Source organism: Staurois parvus, unplaced genomic scaffold, assembly GCF_062004578.1.
Source record: "Staurois parvus isolate SC_StPar_1 unplaced genomic scaffold, SC_StPar_1.0 ptg000275l, whole genome shotgun sequence".
Classification (NCBI taxonomy): Eukaryota; Metazoa; Chordata; class Amphibia; order Anura; family Ranidae; genus Staurois; species Staurois parvus.
Genome location: NW_028318071.1, coordinates 3,033,105 through 3,057,964, shown reverse-complemented (window position 1 = coordinate 3,057,964; position 24,860 = coordinate 3,033,105). Strand labels below are relative to the sequence as shown.

The following is a 24,860-nucleotide window of genomic DNA, read 5'->3' as shown; positions in this document are numbered from 1 at the left end:
ACCATTTGGGCACCCACCCTGATGGATGGATGGATGGAGCTGGATGACTAACCCATAGCTGCCAGCATACCGCTGCACCCCCAGATGTGCGATGTGTATAACCCATGCACATTAATACTTTTGTTCTGGTGAGTGTAGACCAGTCCCAAGGGTGGTTTACCGTTCACGAGTTCATGCACTACTGTCCGTCACAGAGAGACCACACGTGCCATTCATAGGCACTCTCTGAGTTGGTACTCTCACACGAAGGACATTCCATTATTCAGGAATGATTCTATGAACTTATTTTAGCACGATTTACCAGTTTACATCATTATTGCAATTCTTTGCACTTTTTGGTTTTTACATGCGTTCATTATTGATCACATGCATTTATAGCGCTGCACTTGTCTTTAACATAGAATAGTTATGTGATTAAAGAGAATGAAGATATATAACTATATTGGGAAAATAGAAGTATATAAATTATTTGAGATATAAGTGTGAAAAATTTGAAAATAAAATGTATGACATTCATTAGTAAATGCAATACTTTCCTGATCATTTTGGAGAAACAGCCAAAAAAAAAAAATAGCAAAAGAGAATTTTCAGAATGTAATAGTACAGCTGTATTAGAATTTTCTATCAGAAAAACGCCAATGTCAATAAAGCCCGCGCTTGTGCGCCATCTAGCAAATATATCCGGTATTGCACCTAAAAATGTGCCAGACGGGATACCACATTCACTAATGGCAAAGTAGTCAGTAGATGCTCGTTAATGAGCTTGCTAGACGCTGGTCAGACGACTGATTGATTGACCGGAGTCTGCCTGAATGGTCAGTCTCTGCTAATACACTCACATCTTAGTGAATCAAGGCCAATATGCCTTTCAGCAGATAGCTTAGGGTATCTACTTTAGGAAAAGGGGTCATTTGAGAGTGTTTGTACTGTCCTGGCATTTTAGCACCTCATGAAATGTAATCGGCAGTCAGAAAGTAAATGCTGTGTAAATTCCATTATTTATACAATAGTTTGTAGACACTATAATTTTCACACAAAGCAATAAATGTACACTTACTGGGATTTTTTTAACCAAAAACATGTAGCAGAATACATTTTGGCCTAAATTTATGACGAATTTTAGTTTTTTTGGATATTTTTTATGACTGAAATGAGAAAATATTTTTTTCAAAAACATTTTTTTTTCTTCAAAAATGTTTTTGTTTATAGCATCAAAAATAAAAAGTGCACAGGTGATCAAATACCACCAAAAGAAAGCTCTATTTGTGTGAAAAAAGTACATACATTTCATTTATGTACCGTATTGCATGACCGCCCAATTGTCCGTTAAACTAGCGCAGCGCTGTCTAGCAAAAAAATGGCGTAAATTGCGGTATCTATACCATAGATTGTAGATGCTATAACTTTTACACAAAGCAATCAATATACACTTATTGGGAATTTTTTTACCAAAAACATAGCAGAATACATTTTAGCCTAAATTTATAACCAACTTTGAGTTTACTATATATTTTTTATAGCTGAAAGTAAAAAATATTGTTTTTCTTCAAATTTTTGGTCTTTTTTTGTTTACAGCGTGAAAAATAAAAAGTGCACAGGTGATCAAATACCACTGAAAGAAAGCTCTATTTGTGTGAAAAAAAGGAGAAAAATTTTGTTTGGGTGCAGCATTGTATGACCGCGCAATTATCAGTTGAATTAGCGCAGCGCCGAGTAGCAAAAAGAGGCCTGGTAAGGAAGGGGGGTAATTCCTCTGGATGGCAAGTGGTTAAAGGCTAAGTCAAAAAATAATTTTACAAAAAAGTTTTACAAAAAAAATGATAAATGCATATACAGTATATTTGAAGAAAGAAATGCATATTTATAATTTTTTCGTGAATCAACCTGCAAAGCATTGCAACTGCGATCAGTGGATGGTGGATGCAATGCCAGGCTGCTACAGACTCTTCCTTCAGTTTTCAGTTAGAGAGCTGGAGGACCTGTCAGTGAGTTACTACACTTGTCTTTCATTGGGAATTACAAGTCTGTCCACTTCGATGGCAGATGGAACTTGTAATTAATTAATTTACAGATCTCTGATCTCAGATCTCCCAAACTTCACAAGTGACAGCTGATGTGGGAGCATTAATACGGGGGCAATATGTAACATCATCCAAAAGGTGGCGTTAGCCTTTATAGACTTGTATTTCTCAATGGCCATGATTTCTGCACCCATAGTCCATTGAAACTTTTGCAGGCTCTGGAGCTAAAAGCCCGTACAGAGGTACAGCCATTCAGCTGGAGGAAGAGTCTGCAAGAACCTGTCATTAGACTTGCTGATTTGCAAACAAATAAATTAACTTTTTTCTTGTAATAATATGTGCATTTCATATATTTTTTTCAAAAAAATGGACTTATGCCTAGTATACACGCAGAGCAAATTGGAGGAAAAAAAAACCTATTCGGATCAATCATCCAATTATCTGATAGTTAGTACATAGCTTTCAAGAGCCGATCATGACAGGTCATGCGAAAATTTCCGAAGGGACAAGCACAAAACTTTTTCTCCTAAGAAAACAGAATGAGTGATTTTCGTGTAATTAGTATAGTACTTGTATGGAAAAAAGTCAAGTGACCAAGACCGCACATGCTTGAAAACAAAAGAATATAAACCACTTAGCCTCTTCCTCTGAAGAAGTGCGTGCGCACGTAACGTATCAGGAGGAGCCTAGGACGTTGTGATGTCACGCTGCCGGTGCCACGTGGAGGCCCGGCGGCCATCTTAGATCCTGGATGGTCAGTCGTTCTCACATATCTGACGCTGCTTTACTGTCACTGATGTTTTTATGCAATCTTTTTTACTGAATACATTTTTTTGACAATAATTACTACACTATGGGCACTCTCCTTGGTCTCCCTTGAGGAGTTTTATTATCCATAGAGCCCTGCTGCGATCCAGTCTCCTGTCCACCAGACCCAGAGAGGGAAGCACCTGTAAACAGGCATCTTTACCCACCTATCCCTTAAAGGGACCTCTGGCCAGCTGGATCAACCTACATCCATTGAGGGCTTATACCCATACCACCTTGAAGGAGAACCTACCCTGAGTTCCAGTCCGGACCCTTATTGGTGAAGTGGATCTGTGTTGATTTACATACTGCGTAATCAAATTACGCTTCTGGTGCGTGCACAATTTTAACTTTACCATTGGGAGCACCACCATTGGATTGAAAGTTGTAGATCACGAAACATTCATCTAGAGACTGTCATTTATTGATGTTCTTATCATTGGGGACATTTATTATATATATATTTTAATTATATATTTTTTATAATTCACTGACTAGCGCTGCACATATCTTTATACATTTATCACAAGGCTTTATTTGGTTTCCTTGAGTGTTCAGCTGCTTAACTACAAGAGCGCTCACTTTTATTGCTATTCTATTCTATATCCATGAACCTAGGTCCAGAATGTGTCAAGCTTGGGACAGTCCCACCAAACATGGGACATCGTGCCAGTCATGGAGCAATAGCTGCAGCAAGTATCGTGGACCAGTGGAAACATTTTGTGAAGAAGTTTGGGAGTTCTATTCCAGTGTGTCAATACCATATAGTTGTGTTCTTGGATGGAAACATTCAGGGAGCCCTTATGGACAGAGCGGCAAATATTGCTCCATTCCTCCATGGTAAGGGCATAGGACTGTTCTTCGTCCCACGCTGAAATATTGGGTTGAAGATGCTGTGAGTCTATGCCAGAGAGCATGGCATAAATAGAGTATATTAGATGCCTCTGTGGAGCGGTGGATGTACACAGTTTCTCGAATGGCTTCAAGGGCCAGTTAAATACCCCACAGATTTAGGGTTGGTCAGAAAATGTCTAAGCTGTAGACATGACCACCAAGGCAGAGGCAGGAGCGGCAGAACAGAAACAATAGCCTCACAGGTTCGGATATGTCTGTGGTGAAAAAATTGATGGGCTCTAATACTCTCGGCCATACCCAAGCCCCGAAAAGTGGGCTCCAAACCTGGAGGTAAAAAGGGGTCGTTACAGATTGGAGTCATGGGGCCTGACGTTGAAGTCATGGCATCATCTTTGCCTGTCCCCTGCACACTGCGTAATGTGTGAGTAATGAGCGGATGAGGCTTGCAAAATTGAGTATGTACGCATAGGGGGAGCCAGGCGACATCAGTTAAAGCATTGTTGTTCCAGGGCATTCCAGTCCTTAAGGTGTCCATGTGCATGCCAATCCAGCACCCTAGTCAGAAGCGACGCTCTATGATACTTTTTCAAATTTGGCAAACCAATACCACCTGTGGCCTTGGAAGCCATAAGCCTCGCCAAACTGAGTCTAGGAGTCTTTCCCTTCCAGAGAAATGCCGTCCAAAGTGAACGAACGGTTGCAAAAAAAGCAGGAGATAGATGTATAGGGATGGTTTGGGAGAGATAAAGAAAGTGGGGAAGGATGTTCATTTTGAGCGTTGCAGCCCGACCAAACCAGAAAAGATTCGGATAGCCCCAACCCACTAGGTCCCTCTTAATGTCTTGGATGAAGGGTTGGAAATTTAACAAGTACAGATCCGATAAGTTAGCGGGGAGTTGTATGGCAAGATAAGTTATGGACACTGGGCTCCATGACAATGGAAACGTCTCGACATTCCTGCTCAAGCGGGAGAGGCAAAGAAACATTTAAAGCAAAGGATTTAGTGAAATTAATTTTGAAATTAGAAAGTTTGCCGAAGTGCTTCAATACTAAAATAAGCGTCTGAAGTGTAAGCAAAGGTTCTGTCAGAAAAAAGAGAATGTCATCCGCGAATGTCGCGAGTTTGTACATCTTGTGGCCCACCAGTACTCCCTTGATGTCAGGGTGAGACCAAACACAGCGAAGCAGGGGTTCAATTGTCAGGACAAAAATAAGTGGTGAAAGGGGGTATCCCTGTCTAGTGCCATTACGGATTGGAAATGACTCAGATAGGTGGCCATTCACTCTGACTTTGGCCTGTGGGCCAGTGTATAGGCTCATTATCATAGCTAACATTGAGGGGCCCAGTCCTATAGATTTCAGCACTACTTCCATGAAGTCCCAGGCAATTCTGTCAAATGCTTTTTGGCACCCGTTGACAACATAAAGCCCTCCAAACCCGCCGAGGACAACCAATGGTGAGTCAACTATATTTAACACAACAAAAGGATAGCTGGCTCTCTGCATTTCAAAGGAGATTCCTTGCAAGGTTATCTACAAGGGATTGTAAAATGCAGATTGGTCTGGTTAAGCATTTCAAAGGGTACATTGTTTACATATTTAAGGATGATAAAGGATGTGATTTGACCATATAAGAAGTATTTATGGATGGTAATTAGACTCCAGTGGGTATTCATGGGAAATGGTGACAGGGGGTCTTGTTTACCTGATAAACACTATAGTGACCTTAATTGTTATTTACAGTAATGACAAGTGAAGTCATTTCAAGTTAAGATCAAAAGTGTTTTGTCAGCCAATCAGAACCTATCCAGGTTTGCTTACTGATAGTAAACTGTACATGAAGGGTAGTTTTTAGCTATTAAAAGAGATTCATTCATTCATTAATACAGATGCACAGGTATAGATCATACACGCATTACTGCATGCATGAAAGCTACCTGGATGCATATTATAGGTTGGATATAAATGCTGGAAAGTGTACTATCTTTATGCTTGATATGATGTATCTTAAATGGGACTCTGAGGGCTGTTGTGCGTTGTAATATTTACAAATATTCTGTTGGATTTTTGTCATTTGTTGCAAGCATCATTTGGACTGTTCTGGGACCAAATAAAAATGTATTTTTCTGGGTGGACCGAATTGCTGCGGAAAAATAAATTTCTTGGCTAGAGGAATTTTTAATTACATATCAGTTAGCGAACTCTTTTCTCAACAATCTTTATAACATAAATTATTACTCCTCATCCTTGATATATGACAACATATTGCTGCCATTCAAGTGACCAGAAGAGCATTTTCGGGTTCAGTAACAGAATTTGGTGATGACAACAGTCCTCTGAGGTGGGCCCAGAAACTGTGCTATGGTGACTTAAGAGTCTAATCCACAAATTGAAGAATTATTCTCTGGAGACTGGGAACACTAAATTAAAGACTGTGCCGTGAACCAGAAGACCTGAACTGGAAGCTACAGAAGTAAATCCCAAGACTGAGCCTCACATGAGGCGAGTACAATATTTCCTTTTTTTTCAGTATTACTTATATAGCCAAAATGTTTACTAAGTGTGAAGCTAGTGTCAGTTCTGGCAGAGTTAACAGATGAATGTTAAAATGTATTAAACAGTCCTTATGAAATTCCAGAAAAATGTAAGCAAACATGGACTTTAATGAAGGAATTTTTAAAGAGAAATGGTTTTGATAGCAAAATTTCAGAAAGTAAGAGAAAAGGTTGTATTGTGCAAGGTTTGTTATCTTGTTTAACTTTAGAAAATTCTGTGATGGGTAAAGACATAGAAATTGCCCAGTTACAGAATGCAGGTGATAGTAGCAACAAGATCTGGGAGGTATTAATGAACCAATCAGAAACTGAGGCTATAAATTTAAAATTGCATGCACTTACTATTGGGGAAGCATTGATTGACAAATCTAAACTTTGTGATGAAGTTTTAGAGTCAAATAAGAGGATTATGGAATTGGAGAGAAATTCACAGGAATGCAGATATGCATCAAATCTAAAAGCCAGCAATCTGCTGCAAAATGCTAATTCAAACATCTCATTAAATAATAAAGAATCTCATATCAATTCTGATAATTTATTACCAGCTACACACACTGTGACTACCACAGTTTACAATAATAATAATAATAATACAGGGGATGTACAGCTTGTAATGAAACCTTTGAAATCAAAAGAATTAGACACAATTCTTAAAGAAATAGAAATGGTTACTTGCTATGATTTAAACAGATTTCTAAAATGGTTTTGTAACTTGCAGCATGCCAGAGATATGTAAGCCATACACACCTGAGATGTCACGCCACCGGTGGCCCCCATAACTATCCAGCTGGTCAGTTTTTCTAAATGGTTTATGAACGGTTTTGCTGCATGCTTTGTCTACATTTCATTGGCGATAGCCTCCATTTGCTTTTATGTATGTTCATCACTTTTAACCAATAATAAAAGAATTTATATTTTGACACTATGGCCACTTTTCTCTGCTCCACATCGAGCATTTAACCCCCCAGGACCATATGATGACCACCCTGAAGCCCAAAGGAGAGTGACTCATATAAGCTGACCCCCATCGCAGCTTCCACCAGTAGAGAAGATCTCTTGAGGCGCCAGTATTGTGGGACAGACTGTCCCGTGTGAACTGCACCTTCCACAGGATAAGAGGGGACCTCTGGCTATTAATATTGTGCTTACCTAATGCTCATCTGGTGAGTGCGCATTTCTTATATTTCCTACACGGTTTTGACGAGTGCCTCACTGGGAGTAACAAAGTCACCATTTCATCCATTTGTCATTTACCGGACATTGTTCCTATGGACTTCATGCTGTCTATTTGAGGGTGTGGCCAGTCTCTGATATAGCACATTTAATTTGTTTATTAGCGCAGCACTTTTTCATATTGTATATATTCAAGAGGTTATATGGTTTCCTTGTAGTGTATCAGCAGCTTATGTTCTCATCATCTTAGCGCTCGCTGAATCACCTTTACATTTTTATACACAGTTCCTCCATTTTCAGGGGCTCAAATGTAATTTGACAAATGACTAAAATCATAAATAAAATGTCAATTTTTAATTTTTGGTTAAGAATACTTTACTGGCAATGACTGCCTGAAGTCTGGAACCCATGGACATTACCAAAGACTAGGTTTCCTCCTTTCTGATGCTTTGCCAGACTCTATCTGCAGCTGTCTTCAGTTGTTCTTTGTTTGTGGGTCTTTCTGCCTTTTGTTTTTCCTTCAGCAAGTGAAATGCATGCTCAATTGGGTTGAAATCAGGTGATTGACTCGGCGATCGCAGAATATTCCACTTCTTTTCCTTCAAAGCTCCTGGGTTGTTTTTGCAGTGTGTTTTGCATCATTGCCCATCTGTACTGTGAAGTGCCATCCAATCAAATTTGCTGCATTTGGCTGAATCTGGGCTGACAGTATATCTCTAAACACTGCAGAACTCATCTGGCTGCTTCTGTGTTCTGTCACATCATCAATAAACACCAATGACCCAGTGCCACTGGAAGCCATGCATGCCCATGCCATCACACTGCCTCCACCATGTTTTACAGATGACGTTATATGCTTTGGATCATGAACTATTCCAAGCCTTCTCCACACTTTTTTCTTCCCGTCATTCTGGTACAGATTCATCTTACTTTCATCTGTCCAAAGAATGCTTTTCCAGAACTGGTCTGGCTTTTTTAGATGTTTTTTGACAAAGTTTAATCTGGCTTTTATATTCTTTATGCTTATGAATGGTTTGCACCCTGTGATGAACCCTCTGTATTTGCTCTCCTGAAGTCTTCTCTTGATTGTAGATTTTGACAATGATACTCCCACCTCCTTGAGAGTGTCCTTCACTTGTCTGGATGTTGTTAATGGGTTTTTCTTTACCATTGAGAGGATCCTGAGATCATCCACCACTATTGTCTTCCGTGGAAGTCCATGCCTTTTTATGTTGCTGAGCTCACCAGTGTGTTCTTCTTTCCTCAGAATGTATCAAACTGTTGAATTGGCCACTCCTAATGTTGCTGCTATCTTTCTGATGGATTTGTTTTGTTTTTGAAGCCTTACAATGGCCTCTTTCACTTTCATGGACAGCTCCTTTGAACGCATGATGTATGTTCGCAGCAATAGATTCCAAATGCAAATACCACACTTAGAATCAACTCCAGACCTTTTACCTGCTTAATTGATGAAGAAATAACAAAGGAGTAGCCCCCACCTGTCCATGAAACAGCTTTTTATTAAATTGTCCATCAAAATTTGGTCCCTTGAAAAAGGGGGATGGCTATTCTTAAAAACTGTAATTTCTAAACCTTTCCTCCAATTTGGATGTACATACCCTCAAATTAAACCTGAGCGTGTGCACTTTCAGCCCATACCCATTCTATAACTATAGCTTGAATATGTTTTGGTAAATACCTGAAAAAATCTAAAATTGTGCCTGTGTCGAAATATATGGACCTAACTGTATATTACTGGAATTATTGTGTGTTTTGTATGGGGTACGTTCTGATGCTATTATTCATGGGAGGATCAAAAAAATTCTGAATGAATCTCCCTATGAATTATCACATAGGATAGCAAATATTATGGAACTTTTGGTTGGTAATAGTGCTGTCTTTGAGCTTGGAGGCTTGATACGCAGAAGTATGGTTTTAGATGCTTTGCATGAGGATATCCAGGAAAATATGTCATTGGTTACTCTAACCCTCATGATTTAAATTACACTTTATTAAGAACAGATCATATATGGAAAAAAATCAAATACACAGGCTGTAAAAGTCGATATAGCCACTTTGTTTAGGACAAATGCTGAACATAAAGATCAGAAGATAAAAACTAATCTGAACAGCCAAGGGGGATTTAACAGGTTAAAGACTTGTGATCTTAATGTGCAAAACAAAGCTACTCAAAATAATATGATGCAAAATTCAAAGACCTGGATACCATTTTCTCAGTTAAAACAGGAATATGACGATCTGAAAATTGAATATGATAAAATGAAGGTAGAAGGTGACATATTATTAAAACAATTGAGGAGATTACAGGATTGCCAGAGGTAGAGAGACAGCAGGAGGTAGGGGTCCTTCAGATCTGTCTTTGAATGCAAATGACACCTCTATGGCAATGGGGGTAAATTAGCATAGGACTGCAAACAATTTAAATAGTACTTCATTTTATTTTCAAATACAATGTTTAGGGACTTGGCGAATTAATTTTTGTTTGAGAATTTCTTGTCTTTCAGATGTTGAAGAGGTGTGAATCTGTGTAACCAGAAATACTCATTTATAAGTGAATTACAGAAGCACAGATGACTCCTGAAACTGTTGACTAGGGGGGAGAACAGGCTGCCCTGAAAAGACAAACAAATGTGCTATTTTGTGTTGATAGAATCGTACACTGAATTACAAGGACTGTAAAAATAAAGAACGCTATGTTTTTACCAAACACTGGACTTTACATCGTGATTTTTTTTTTCTTTCTCTACCATCCTACTTTTACTTTTTTTAACCATTAGCTGCCCAGCCTATAGCCAATTGGTGGCCGCAAAAATGCTCTAGCTTTCCGGGTGCACGCCATTTGGCGTCCTCCCGCACATGCGCAGTTCGCACGGTTGCAGAGCCGCACAGCGGCGCGATCTGTCACTGGCCGTGTACCTCGGACACGGCCGATGACAGATCTGAGTACCGACCCGGTACCATGTGACCTGCTGTGACCAATCACAGCAGGTCACATGATAGTTGTATACAATGGATGGCTTCATTCATGCCATCCATTGTATACTAGCTGTGAATGGTCACAGCAGGTCACATGCACATGTCATGTGATTAGCTGTGACCAAATCACAGCTAAGCACAAAAAAAAAAAAAAAAAAACCTGAATGAATCGATTTCATTCAGGTAAATGCTTGCTTATAGCAAAGTAATTCTTTGCTATAAGCAAATTGTGTAAAAAAAAAAAAAAATACTGATCCCTTCCCCAAAGTAGTACAATGTTACTATGGTAACATTGTACTACTTTGGTCATAGAAAAATATAAAAAAAAATATAATAAAAAATTAAAAATAATAAAAAAATAAATATATATTTTTTCATACTGTCAACAGTCAATGTCCCTGTTCACCGCCATGCCAGTTATATGATGATGCTGTACTGCACTGGTGACAGTATGTAAAAAAAAAATAGTGAAAATAATTTTTTAAATTTTTTCATTTTCCGAAAAATTATGACAAAAAAAATACAACTTCAAAAAACTCGCCATTCCTCTTATGAAGTACGTCGGACTGTCTACTCTGCAAAAAGGGGTCATTTGGGGGATATCTGTACTATTCTGACATTCTTGGACCTCAAGAAATTAGATTGGCTGTCAGTACTTCAGGATTGATCAATTTTCAGAACTATACCATAGTTTGTGAACTCTATAACTTCCCTACAAACTAAATAATTCATCCTAATTTGGGTTATTTTCACCAAAGACATGTAGTAGAATACATCTTGGCCTAAATTTATGAAGAACAATTATTTATTTGTAAACTTTTATAACAGAAACAAAGAAAAACGTGGTTTTTTTTCAAAATGTTTGGTCTTTTTTTGTTAATTTAGCAAAAAATAAAAACCCCAGCGGTGATTAAAAACCACCAACAGAAAGCTCTAGTTGTGTGAAGAAAAAGATAAAATTTTAGTTTGGGTACAATGTTGTATGACCGCGCAATTGTCATTCAAAGTGTGAGAGCGCTGAAACGTGAAAAATGGCCTGGGCAGGAAGGTATAAAATTGCCCGGTATTGAAACGGTTAATATCTTATTTTCATTATTTTTTATCTCTATGATCTTTGATCTTTATCTTAAAGCCAGAGAGAGAGGCATTTAAACCCAATAATCATTTTAAAACCATCTGTATATATGTAACTTCTGAGGTAAGATGCTACACAATGGCTTTGCATAGCAAAACTAATTGGGTGTTTGAGTGCTTGCACACTCATGCTCAGACTGGTTAGAATAACATAAATTGAGGATATAATACTTTGGGTGGATTTCTCTAAATTTATAAAAGGGGTGAGTGAAATTTATCACTCTAGTCATAATTTGAGTTTTACTGAGTTGTTTATAATGAGTTTACCAGTTGTTTATGATATTCTGAAGGCTATGTCATACACTAGTACAAAAGTACCCCTCCAAACCTTTGGATTCAGGTATTCCAATAACCTCCAAGGCCACAGGTGTATAAAATCAAGCACCTAGGCATGCAGGCTGCTTCTACAAACATTTGTGAAAGAATGGATTGCTCTCAGGAGCTCAGTGAATTCATGCATGATACAGGTACAGGTTGCCACCTGTACAATGAGTCCATCAGTGAAATTTCCTTGCTACTAAATATTCCACAGTCAACTGTTAGTGGTATTATAACAAAGTGGAAGCAACTGGGAACAACAGCAACTCAGCCACGAAGTGGTAGGACATGTAAAATGACAGAGCGGGGTCAGCGCATGCACAGTGCACAGAAGTCGCCAACTGTCTGCAGAGTCAATAGCTAAAAGCTTCCAAACTTCATGTGGCCTTCAGATTAGCACAACAGTGCATAGAGAACTTCATGAAATGGGTTTCCATGGCCGAGCAGCTGCATCCAAGCCTTACATCACCAAGTGCAATGCAAAGCATAGGATGCAGTGGCATAAAGCACGCAGCCACTGGACTCTAGAGCAGTGGAGACATTTTCTCTGGACTGACAAATCATGCTTCTCTGTCTGGCAATCCGATGGATGTGTTTGGCGGTTGGCAGGAGAACAATACTTGCCTGACTGCATTGTGCCAAGTGTAAAGTTTGATGGAGGGAGGATTATGGTGTGGGGTTGATTTCAGGGGTTGGGCTTGGCCCCTTAGTTCCAGTGAAGGGAACTCTTAAGGCATCAGCATACCAAGACATTTTGGACAAATTCATGCTCCCAACTTTGTGGAAACAGTTTAGGGATGGCTCCTTCCTGTTCCAACATGACTGCACACCAGTGCACAAAGCAGGTCCATAAAGACATGGATGAGCGCGTTTGGGGTGGAGGAACCTGACTGGCCTGCACAGATCCCTGACCTCAACCCGACAGAACACTTCTGGGATGAATTAGAGTGGAGACTGCGAGTCAGGCCTTCTCGTACGACATCAGTGCCTGACCTCACAAATGCACTTCTGCAAGAATGGTCAAACATGCCCATAGACACACTCGTAAACCTTGTGGACAGCCTTCCCAGAAGAGTTGAAGCTGTTATAGCTGCAAAGGGTGGGCCAACTCAATATTGAACCCAACGGACTAACACTGGGATGCCATTAAAGTTCATGTGCATGTAAAGGCAGGCATCCCAATACGTTTGGCAACGTAGTGTATATGAATGTACTGTAAATAACTTTCTACTTTTCATGGTGCAGATACTGGCAAGAATTTCTACTGCAGTTTTGTCTAGATAGATGATCTGATAAACCTTAATGTCAAGCTGATACTATCTAAACCATCTTGCGGTTCCGTTCAGTGGAATTATGTACTGAATGACCAGAGCAACTGCTCTATTGAAGGCAATGTGGGGTCGGCCTACAGCAAAATGATGAAAGCAAATGACTGCCAGTAGAAGTTTCATTTTGAACGTGTGATGAAGACTTCTAAAACTGAGCAGTTAATTTTGTGAAAAGTTAACCCCCTTGGCCTGGAGACTGAAAAATCTTGGATTTATGAGTATTGGAGCAATTAGTTTCTGTGGATCAAGCATTACTTTCAGTGAGATGGTGAAAGATGACTCATGTAACAAAGTCAAACACATGACTGGACTGTGATGTCAGCTTGTCATTATGCAATACTCAAGATCTTGGTGTGATATACTGAAGAAACTACAAGCTATGAAATAACGCCTAACAGCTTTATGGGCCATGGATTTTTACCATATCCTTTTCTAGTCACGGTCTGAAACTATATTATCTAATAACCATTTCATGGGGATATTTTAGAGGCTGGTGAACTGAGTTGTAACCAGGTTCAATTTCATATTTTATATGAGCCATTGTAAAGCATTCAATCCCTCAAATCAAAATGCAACCCTCCTAGCTAATAATATAGGTTTGTTAGATTTTTTATACTTTGTGGGTCAGTTCTGGTCAGAACTGATCCAAGTGGGGGGGGGGGGGGTATATGTAGTATATTGCGTATAATAAATGTATATATATATATATATATATATAGTATATACATATTCTTATGCAGGCCATGTCTTGACACAGGTCAACTATGTTTAACACAAATAAAGGGTAGCTGGCTCTCCTCTATCCAAACTTTTCACAGGAGATTCTTTGCAAGGTTACCTACAAGGGATTGTAAAATGCAAATTGGTCTGGTTAAGCATTTCATAGGGTACATTGCTTACATATTTAAGTATGAAGGATGCTAAGGAACATGATTTGACCATACAAGTATTTATTGATGTTAATTAGACCCGAGAGGGTATTCATGGGAAATGGTGAAAGAGTGACTTGTTTACCTGGTAAACACTATAGTGACCTTAAGTGTTATTTATAGTAATGAAGTCTTTTCACGTTAAGATCAAAAGTGTTTTGTCAGCCAACCAGAACCCCTCCTGCTTTACTTACTGATAGCAAATTGTATATGAAGGGACGTTTTTAGCTGTTAAGAGAGATTCATTCATTCATTAATAGGATGCACAGGTATAGATCATAACATGCATTATTGCATGCATGGAAGCTACCTAGGTGCATATTATACAGTTGCACGAAAAAGTATGTGAACCCCTTGGGATTACGTGGAGTTTTGCATGAATTGGGCATAAAATGTCCTCTGAATGTCATCTAAGTCACAACAATAGAAGAACACAGTCTGCTGAACATAATACTACACAAACATTAGATGTTGCCATGGTTTAATTGCACATAACATGTAAACATTCACAGTGCAGGGAGGAAAAAGTATGTGAACCTTTGGACTTAATAACTGGTTGACTCTCCTTTGGCAGCAATAACCTCAACCAAACGTTTCCTGTAGTTGCAGATCAGACCTGCACAACGATCTGGAGTAATTTTGGACCACTCCTCTTCACAAAACTGTTTCAGTGTAGCAATATTCTTGGAATGTCTGGTGTGAATCGCTCTCTTAAGGTCATGCCACAGCATTTCAATCGGGTTGAGGTCAGGACTCTGACTGGGCCACTCCAGAAGGCGTATTCTGTGCTGTTGCAGCCATTGTTTTGTTGAATTACTTGTATGCTTTGGGTCATTGTCCTGTTGCATCACCCATCCTCTGCAGAGCTTCAGTTGGCGGACAGATGGTCGTACGTTTTCCTGCAAAATGTCTTGATAAACTCTGGAATTCATTTTCCCATCAATGACAACAATCCGTCCAGGCCCTGAGGCAGCAAAGCAGCCCCAAACCATGATGTTCCCTCCGCCATGTTTTACAGTGGGGATGAGGTTTTGATGTTGGTGTGCTGTGCCTTTTTTTCTCCACACATAGTGTTGTGTGTTCTTCCCAAACAACTCAATCTTGGTTTCATCTGTCCACAGTATAGTTTGCCAGTAGTGCTGTGGAACATCCAGGTGCTCTTTTGCAATATTCTTTTTGGACAGCAATGGCTTCCTCCGTGGTGTCCTCCCATGTACTCCATTTTTGTTTATTGTTTTCCTTATTGTAGATGTGTCAACAAAAATGTTAGCATGTGCCAGAGATTTCTGTAGGTCTTTAGCTGACACTCTGGGTTTCTTCTTTACCTCATGCAGCATTCTGCGCTGTGCTCTTGCAGTCATTTTTACAGGACGACCACGCCTAGGGAGAGTAGCAACAGTGCTAAACTTTCTCCATTTGTAGACAGTCTGTCTTACCGTGGACACATGAACATCAAGGCTTTTGGAGATACTTTTGTAACCCTTTCCAGCTTCATGCAAGTCAACAATTCTTGATCGTAGGTCTTCTGAGAGCTCTTTTCTGCGAGGCATGGTTCACATCAGACAGTGCTTCTTGAAACCAGTAAACCCAAAACAGGTGTGTGTTTTGTAAGGGCAGGACAGCTGTCAGCAACACATCCAATATCATCACACTGATTGGAGTCAAGGTTGGCTCACTCCTGGCTCCAATTAGCTCTGGGAGTCATTAAGCTAGGGCCTCACATACTTTTTCCTCCCTGCACTGTGAATGTTTACATGTTATGTGCAATTAAACCATGGCAACATCTACTGTTTGTGTAGTATTGTGTTCAGCAGACTGTGTTCTTCTATTGTTGTGACTTAGACGACGTTCAGAGCACATTATATGCCCAATTCATGCAAAACTCCATGTAATCCCAAGGGGTTCACATACTTTTTCTTGCAACTGTAGGTTGGATATAAGTGCTGGATGGTATAGTATCTCTTGATATGACATTTCTTAACTGGGACTCTGAAGGCTGTTGTTTGTTGTAATATTTATTATTTGTCATCTGTTGCAAGTATCATTTGGACTGTTCCGGTACCAAATAAAAAAAGCCTTTCTCTGGATGAACTGAGCTGCTGCTGGAAAACACATTTCTTAGATAGGGGAGTTTTTATTTCCATATCGGCTAGCAAACTCTTGTCTCAACAATCTTTAGAACAATAATTATCACTCCTCATCCTTGATATATGACAACAACATGTAACTGAAATGTATAATAACGTTACTAATATTATTCACATGACATTCAGTTTATCCCTTCTAGTGGTCCTGCCATAAGGAACTTGTTCTGCCACTTCCTGTTATAGGGTGACAAAAATCTGTGCCTGTTTCCTGATTGTTCTCCTACATCACCATGAGTTTCCAATGTGACTAAAAGTGGCCGTTTAATTCCATTGATTATTAAAAAAAATGTTGTTGACACTCTCGTACTACCTATGCATTAAGAAACCTGTGTACAGTAGATCCTAAATAAATGTAGGTTGCTGCAACCATCAAATTGTGTTCCGACAATCACCAGAATAAAATAAATAAATAAATATGTTGCGCTATCTATCCTTATATATAATAACTGTGCATATGATATTGAGCAGGGGCAGGCAACCTTAAAGAGGTGGAGATCTACCTGAACAACATAACAGAAGTCAAAGATCACTGGGCACAGATATAAACCTCTAATTGCCGTACTACTGTGTAGAAAACCGCAACACACCAGTGTGAAAGCAGCCCTATACTATTATGTCCAGTGTATTGCTTCACACTGGCCTGAAGATCTCTTCTTTCCTGCTGCTGGGACCTCTGTGGAGACCGCTAGCCAGGATAAGAAGTGGAGCGCAGTTGCTATCACTCCACATCAGACAGGAGCCAGCACTACAGAGGAGGCATCGGCTTATGCAGCTCTTGCTCCCTATTCCAGCTCCAACTTTACAAGTAGTCCCTCTGCATTGCACTTTGATTGATGCTCTGGGATGGTGGGTCTGCAAACCCAGATCATGATCTACCAGTCACCTGGCCCAAGATCTACTGGTAGATCACAATCTACTGGATGCTGACCCCCATTATTGAATCTCCCTTCCAATGCTCTGAAAACAGGTGGACTCCTCATAGTGTAGTAGATTAAAATATACATTTATTAACTGATATTGCATTTACAATTGTGAAGAACAAATGCTCATTTATTATACATATATCCATACACATCATACATATATTATACACTACTGGCATCAGAACAACAGCTACTGCATGTACTTTCTGATTTTGGCAATTTCGTCACCTAGCTCTGCTCCCCAATATCAATTAATACATTTTTATTTTAAGCTACTGCATTATGAGGAGTCCCCCTGTTGTTTAAACTTGTTTTCAGAGAATTGGATGGGAGACCCATCCCCTTAAAGGGGTATGCTCACTGGAGTGACAGATTACCAGTTGCTGATATATTGGAGGCATAGTATGTAGAAACTTGTCTATCTAGATTGTAAGCTTGAAAGAGCAGGGCCCTCGAACCCCTCGTGTATTGTATTGTTACTGTATTGTCTCATGTACTGTCCCCCCACTTTAATGTACAGCGCTGAACAAACCTTTTGGCGCTATATAAACACTGTATAATAATAACAATCGCATCACTACCTATAAAATAATGAGTATCATAAAACAAATGTGAGACCGATCACTTAAAGCAGGGGTATCCAACCTGTGGCCCAAGACAGCTATAAATGCGGCTGAAAAAAAAATTGTAAACTTACTTAAAAATGTTGAAATTTGTTGGGGGGAATTTATTGTAAAAATAAATTTACACTTAGCAAACACATGCGGCCAAAGAAAAATTTGACAGTGTCTCTTTACTGGACTTTTATACATTTTATCTTTCTGAAGAAAAATATTCCACTCTTCACAATCACGCCTTATTTATGTCATCAGTTTTCAGCAGCACCTATATTTGTGAGCAACTATTTTCAAGGATGACGCACACAAAGGGCAAAATTAGAACCAAAATATCTGATGATCACCTTTTGAATTCATTGAGAATTGCTACTACATCCATCAAACCAGATATTGGTGCGTTAGTTTATCAAAAACAGTGTCAGATATTGCATTTGTTTTATGTTGCCCTCTTTTACAATAAAAAAAAAATAGAAAAAAAAATAAAGTTATATTACTCAGGTAGGTGCATTATCTATATCAGTGACCCAACTTTTTCTGCTCATCAGCTATCCTTATTGTCAGTGTATTTTAGGTGTGGACCAAGAAACTTTCTCTTCTTCCAATGTGGCCCAAGAAAGTCAAAAGGTTTGACACCCCTGCCTTAAAGCGAATGCGTTGCCTAACCTGATATACATTTTGTCTCTTCCTGAAGGTATCTGTGCATATAGTACAGCACTTCTCGCTAATATCTCCAGTACCTAATCCATAACTCAAAAGATAAAATATATATTGAAAATATTCACAGAGTGAATCCCTCATTATAAGGCACAGAGAGCGCTTACTCAGGGCAGAAGGGGGAACTCTAATCAATGTATAAAGCACAGTAAGTCCTATTTCTCAGGTCACAAAGCAAGCCCCTCATTACAAGGTATACTGAGCTCCCCATCCTGAGGTCACACAGGGGGTCCCCATTATAAGTATAGTGCCCCCCATCTTCAAGACACACAGGGGTCTCTTATTATTTATTTATTTTTTTTAAATTTAAATATTTATTCATTTTCCATATAAAACACACATTTCATCATTATTCTCATACACAAAAAAACCCATTTCCAAATCATTGATTACATTTCTTACTATCTTTATTCGCATTACCTCCCCTCCCCTATCTAATTTCCCCTCCTCCCCAAATAAACCTCCCTCTCCCCATGTAAACCCACCCACTCTGCATTGTTCTATTACCTCTTTTCCCAACTAGAATATAGGATATATAAATACTTCCATCTTTCTCATATTGCTACTTCATATATTTCACCATAAATTCTTCCCATTTTCTCCACTTCTTAGAGAATAACCCTATCTTGTCTTCTTGTATATAATACAATTTCTCCATCCTACATATTTGATTCCTTCTTTCCACCCAATCCTCTATCTTCGGCACCTCTGGTCTATACCAGAACTTAGGTACCAGACCCTTCGCCGCATTCAGATAGCACCATATACCAGAGTCCTTGTATTTATTTACTGATAACTCTGTACTATGTAGTAGACATACTTCTGGGTCCCGTCCTATCTTTATCCCAGAGATATTCTCAATTAGTTGGACAATTATCTCCCAGAAACCTTGGATCTTCGGGCACTCCCACCATATATGATATAACGTGCCTATTTTTCCACATCCCCTCCAGCACTCTAGTGAATTTTCGCCACATATCTTATACTCAACCTTCAGTGTAATGTGCCATCTCATTAAACACTTATAATTTACCTCCACCTCTCTCATACTTATATTCTCGTGTATTAGTCTATATATTTTCCTTTGTTTATCTTCATCTATCTCTATTCCCAAATCTCTTTCCCATTTTACTATATACATTGGCTTTGTGTAAGTGTCTAACTCAGTAAGGGTCTTATAAATTTTTGCCGTGCCCCGCCTCCCGTCACCTCGTGTTTCTAACAACCTCTCAAACAGATTCCAATCCTTTCTCGATCTCAACGGTTTTGGAAGGTTTCTGACAAAGTGTTCTAATTGGTGATATTTCCACTCATCTATTTTAATGAAGCGTTCCCTTTTATCTTTTTTCAAATCCTTAAGTGTTCTCAATTCCTGTCCTTCCATAATATCTCTCAATTGGATATCTTCTTTTTTAAACCATTTTCCTGTGCTCTCCTCTTTACCTGGAGGAAAATAATCTGTGTTCCTCAGTGATATTAATTGTGAATTAAAATCCCATTTCATAAGTTTATGCAATTTATCCCAAACCTTTAAAACATTTAATGTAAAAACACTCGTGGTATCTTTTAACCCTCTATATTGTGCTGGTGCCCATATAATTCTACTCAAGGTAACTCCACTTAATTCATTCTCAATCTGAACCCACCTTTTCCCCTCTGAATTATGTGTCCAATCATAAATTTTCGCTAGGACTGTTGCTCTATAATACCTCTTAATGTCTGGCACTCCCAAACCTCCCTTCTCCTTTTTTCTACTTAATAAGTCATATGATATTCTAGGTTTTTTATTTTTCCATATGTATTTTGTTAACATCCTTTTTATTACTTTAAAAAAAAACCTCCAGGATTTTGACTGGAATCATCTGGAATTTATAGAGGATTTTTGGTACAATTATCATTTTTATCAAGTTTATACGGCCTATCCAAGACGGATTACCTCCTCCCAATCTCCTTAGTTCCTCCTTGATCTCATTTAAGAGTGGGATATACTTTAATTTATACAGGTTTGTATATGAAGCAGAACGTTTAACCCCCAAATACTTTATCTCTCTATTTTTCCATATAAAAGGGAATTCTTTTTGTATTTTTTCTTTTTCACTAATTGGAAGGTTTACATTTAAGATCTCCGTTTTTGTTGGGTTGATTTTCAAATTTGATAACTCCCCATAGTCCTTTAAGCTCTTCATTAGATTTAGGAGTGTCATCCTAGGATTTCCCACATAGAACAACAGATCATCCGCAAAGGCAGCCACTTTATGTTCAACTCCTCCTATCTGCACTCCTTTTATATCTATATTCTCCCTAATAGTTGCCAATAAAGGTTCCAACGCCAATACATACAGCAATGGGGACAGTGGACATCCCTGTCTAGTTCCATTTGACATCTCAATAGGTTCCGACCTCTCTCCATTAACCATGACAACCGCTGAGGGCTCTCTATACAACTTTCCTATCCACTCTCTCATTCTTACTCCCATTCCTAAAGTCTCCAGGGTATCCATCATAAAGCCCCAATCTACTCTATCGAATGCCTTTTCAGCATCGATCGAAAGCACTACTACCGGGGTTTTCCTCTTCCTAGCTTTCTGGGGGCTCAGAGCCCTCTGAGGAAGTGTTATTTACACGAAACGCATTAGAGAGGTGCCCCTGACCTGTGTACTTATACCACAAGGCCATCCTGACTGACATCCTAGTGGCCAGATCTTATTCTGGATGTAAGTTTATCCATTATTTTTACATGCTGTAATTTTGCTTATTAAAGATATACTACACTATTAGAAGCCTCTCTGGGTCTCATCTATTGCATGGGAGCCCGCTTTTGAAGGTTCCTGCTGGTTTGGAGTGATGTGTGATTACCCCCTCCCCCGCTGATGATCTTCCTGGTGGATGACTTACGAATATACCTGGATTGATGACATCTGGTAGCTAACCTGTAGATGACATCCTTCTGATATCACAAGTCCAGAGCACCAGGAGCGGGTCTTAATTGCTCCATGCGCACTTTATGCGCTATCTGGTTAGTGCATTATTTGTACAATTACAAGATCACAAGAGTCACAATTATCTCTGACCATGGATCACTTGGACAATTGCACCTATCACTTTATCTCACCATGTAATATGGACTGAGTTTTTTTTTCATTTATGCTATTGTGCAACCTATGTTCTGATTTTCCATTTGTTCATATTAGCTTTATTAGCGCTGCATATATTTTTTTACATGTTTTCATTGGGTTCCAAAGGTTACCTCTTATGCTAGCTGCTTTTTATTGATGTTCCCAGCGCTCAATTACCATTTTATACATAGTGCTATTAACTTACTTTTTATCCTTGCAGATCTCGATGAGTGCAGACAGAAGAATCCAAGAGGATCTCTTTGTAAAAACAGCCGATGTATAAACACCATTGGATCATTTCGATGTGTGTGCAAATTAGGATATACAAGATCTCGACACCCACACATCTGCATACCTCAGAGGAAAAGATGACCTGGTGTCTACAGTAGTCAAGAGCTATGAGTGAGACTTGTAAGAAAAGCACATTTAGATTTAATAAAAAGCCTGCAAATATGTTTTGTTCAGCAGGGCACTGCTTCTGTAGTAAGTCAATATGGTTATTTATAAAAAAGGAAATTGTACATGCCCACTTGTACAGCCATAAAGCTTAATGCTTTACATAATCAAATCCAAATGTTTCTGCAAAACAGGAACCACTGTGTAAGTGTGGTTATTTATGCATATGCTGATTATGTATAAACATTCATATTTATAGAATTCAGACCTACATTTACATAGAGTCTGTGTATATGATTATGTATATGTAAGTTTATATGTATGTAAGTATTCAAAGTTCTGAATGTAGCTATAGAATTTTAATGGGGTTTTTGATAACACAAATAGTAATGGTGTTCAGTAGCCCAGGAAGCCTATAAGACATGGCCTTTCTATAGTGCAGATCTAAACCAAGGAACAGAAATATCATATATAGGAGCTTTCCAGTCCATTTTCAGCAAGTGCAGAAAATGTGCATTGATCTTACCAGAAATGCAGTGTTCTTGTCACTTCTCATGAGCTGAAATGAAAGCACAAATAATGTTATCTTCCTTTTGTAAACTTCTAATCTCGTCACCCAACATGTAACGGAGTTGAACAAATGCAGAGGCATGTTTGAAGTAAGGTCTGGGTGACAACCATGGCCCTCTCCTCTTGGGAGTGGCTATGCTCACTAACTCCCCTCCCAAGAAAGAAAGTGTGCTATTTTAAGGATTAGTAGTAGGGATGAGCTCAAACATGTTCAGATACCAGTCCAAACCCACTTGAGCTATCCTGCAAGGGAGCTTTCAATATGGATTGCCAATCATAGCAGTGAAGGCTTTCCCAATCTCACAGCCACAATAACAATTGGCAAGTGGCAAATGCCTTGGCCACATATAATTGGTGGTCTACAATGATAGCTTTCTGATGGGATAGCTCAGGTGGGTTTGGACTAGTATCCAAATATGCCTGAGCTCATCCCTGGTGAATATAAAGGAAAAAAGCCTGAAAAGGAGAAATGATGCAGCCATCTCACTTACTGACTGGTAAGCTACAAACTGATGTTTGTGTCCCTAAAATGCTACTGTCAGCAACGCAGACCAACATCCCTTAACACCATAGCACATCTTTGGGCAAACTACACTCCAATGTGAAGAATTGCTAGAAGGGGCAGAGTAAAATGTTCACCTGTTTACACGGTCATCCCCTCACTGGCTGGCTGAGGTGTTGCTTCCTAGCTCACAGAAATACAGCAAAATTATGACTTGTTCCATAGACTGGTCAAGTTGTTACTGCCACAAGCTGCACAGGTTATCACTACTACATAACCCTAAAAATGTATTTGCCAATAAATTACAGGGATGGTCTACCCAAAAGTGATATTTTAGTTTTAAGCAGAGACTAGGGGACTGAGTCAGCCATAATTCCAAACATTGCTCCTGTTCACTTGGAAATTTTGGGTGTCCCTGTCTAGCTTTCCAGCACCTCCACTTGCATTCTATATAACTGTAAGAGCATGGTCACACCTCTCCAATGTAGAGCATTGTATTAAATTGTGCATTAGTGCAATTTTTGTAATTTGTACTGGTTTGTTGCAGTGACAGTCATTTTTGATGGAGCCCCAGCACATCTGCAGTGCATATGCCTACACTGTGCACCGTGGTGTACTGTGTTTTTTGGAAGAAATTGGTTGATGTTGAATTTGTTTTTGTCCATTTTGGTGAATTATTGTCCATTCACTGAATAGGCTACCCGAATGCAATGCTAATGTATACTCCTTGACTGTAATAAAGCCTGTTTTTTCATATTAGCCACTCAGTCCGCCGTGTAACCTCTTTTCGGGTTTCTCTTAGCCATAGTTATCTGCTTATTAGTTGTTAATTACATGGATTGCACCTATTCACTTGCTTTATTCATATTTTGTATTTAGGTGAGTTGGCTTCATCACATGGGGTATTAGACTCATTAGGTGATAGGGCAATTGCTATGCTCACTAACTCCCCTCCCAAGAAAGGAAGTGTGCTATTTTAAGGATTAGTAGTAGGGATGAGCTCAAGCATGTTCAGATACCAGTCTGAACCCACCTGAGCTATCCTGCAAGGGAGCTTTCAATATGGATCGCCAATCATAAGCGGTGAAGGCTTTCAATTTTTACTTTTGATTTTGCCCTAATGCAATGCACCAAAGACCAGTGTGAATGAAATCAATGAATAAATCAATAAAGTTTGAGGGTGATAACTTGTGTGCAAACCTAGGAACTCAAGCACTGATATCTCACTAACATAGTCCCTGAGAGGTATTAAAAATTGTTAGGTGGTTTAACTCTTTACAGTTACATAGTTAGTCATGTGGAAAACAGACACAAGTCCATATAGTTCAGGTGTACTAAAAATTAAATATCAATATTGGGTTAATCCTTTAAAAATTATATTGATATGATTTCTGAGTACATTTAACTGCCAAAGTCCATTGTGCACAATACAATGTGAAAGGGCTAGGATTTACAGTATATTCAAGTGTTTTGTTTATTAAATTGAAATATAAATCCGTTTTGTGTGTTCATGGTTCTTTCATTTACATTTTAATACAGTAAGGAGATCTATAGAATGAAACAGGTAAAAAACGATATGTACACAGTTGAAATACATATACAGTATGCACACAGTTAGGTTTACTACCAAAGGACTTGTAACTGTGTTCAACCATTGACTCCAGTATTAAGAAAGGATGGACACCGCTAATATCAACCCAAAGAGTTAGATGTGTAGAGGGAGGCCTCAGCCGTCGCTTCAGCCACACCCTCTGATGT

The 24,860-nt window shown here is 39.0% G+C and overlaps 1 protein-coding gene across 6 annotated transcripts in view; it reads left to right on the top strand.

Annotated features, from left to right (window-relative positions):
* Window positions 1–24,601, top strand: part of LOC149459085 (latent-transforming growth factor beta-binding protein 3-like) — a 999,560-nt gene extending 974,959 nt beyond the window's left edge. For 5 of the 6 annotated variants that reach the window (XM_089681663.1, XM_089681666.1, XM_089681665.1 and 2 more), the window contains one exon: window positions 21,855–24,601. In XM_089681663.1, the coding sequence (XP_089537789.1) occupies window positions 21,855–22,006 (152 nt within the window). In that variant the 3' untranslated portion in view covers window positions 22,007–24,601. Of the gene's footprint in view, window positions 1–9,936; window positions 10,140–21,854 lie in introns of those variants that run through there. The other variant, XM_089681664.1, reaches the window with a different exon arrangement.
* The last annotated feature ends 259 nt before the right edge of the window (window positions 24,602–24,860 follow it).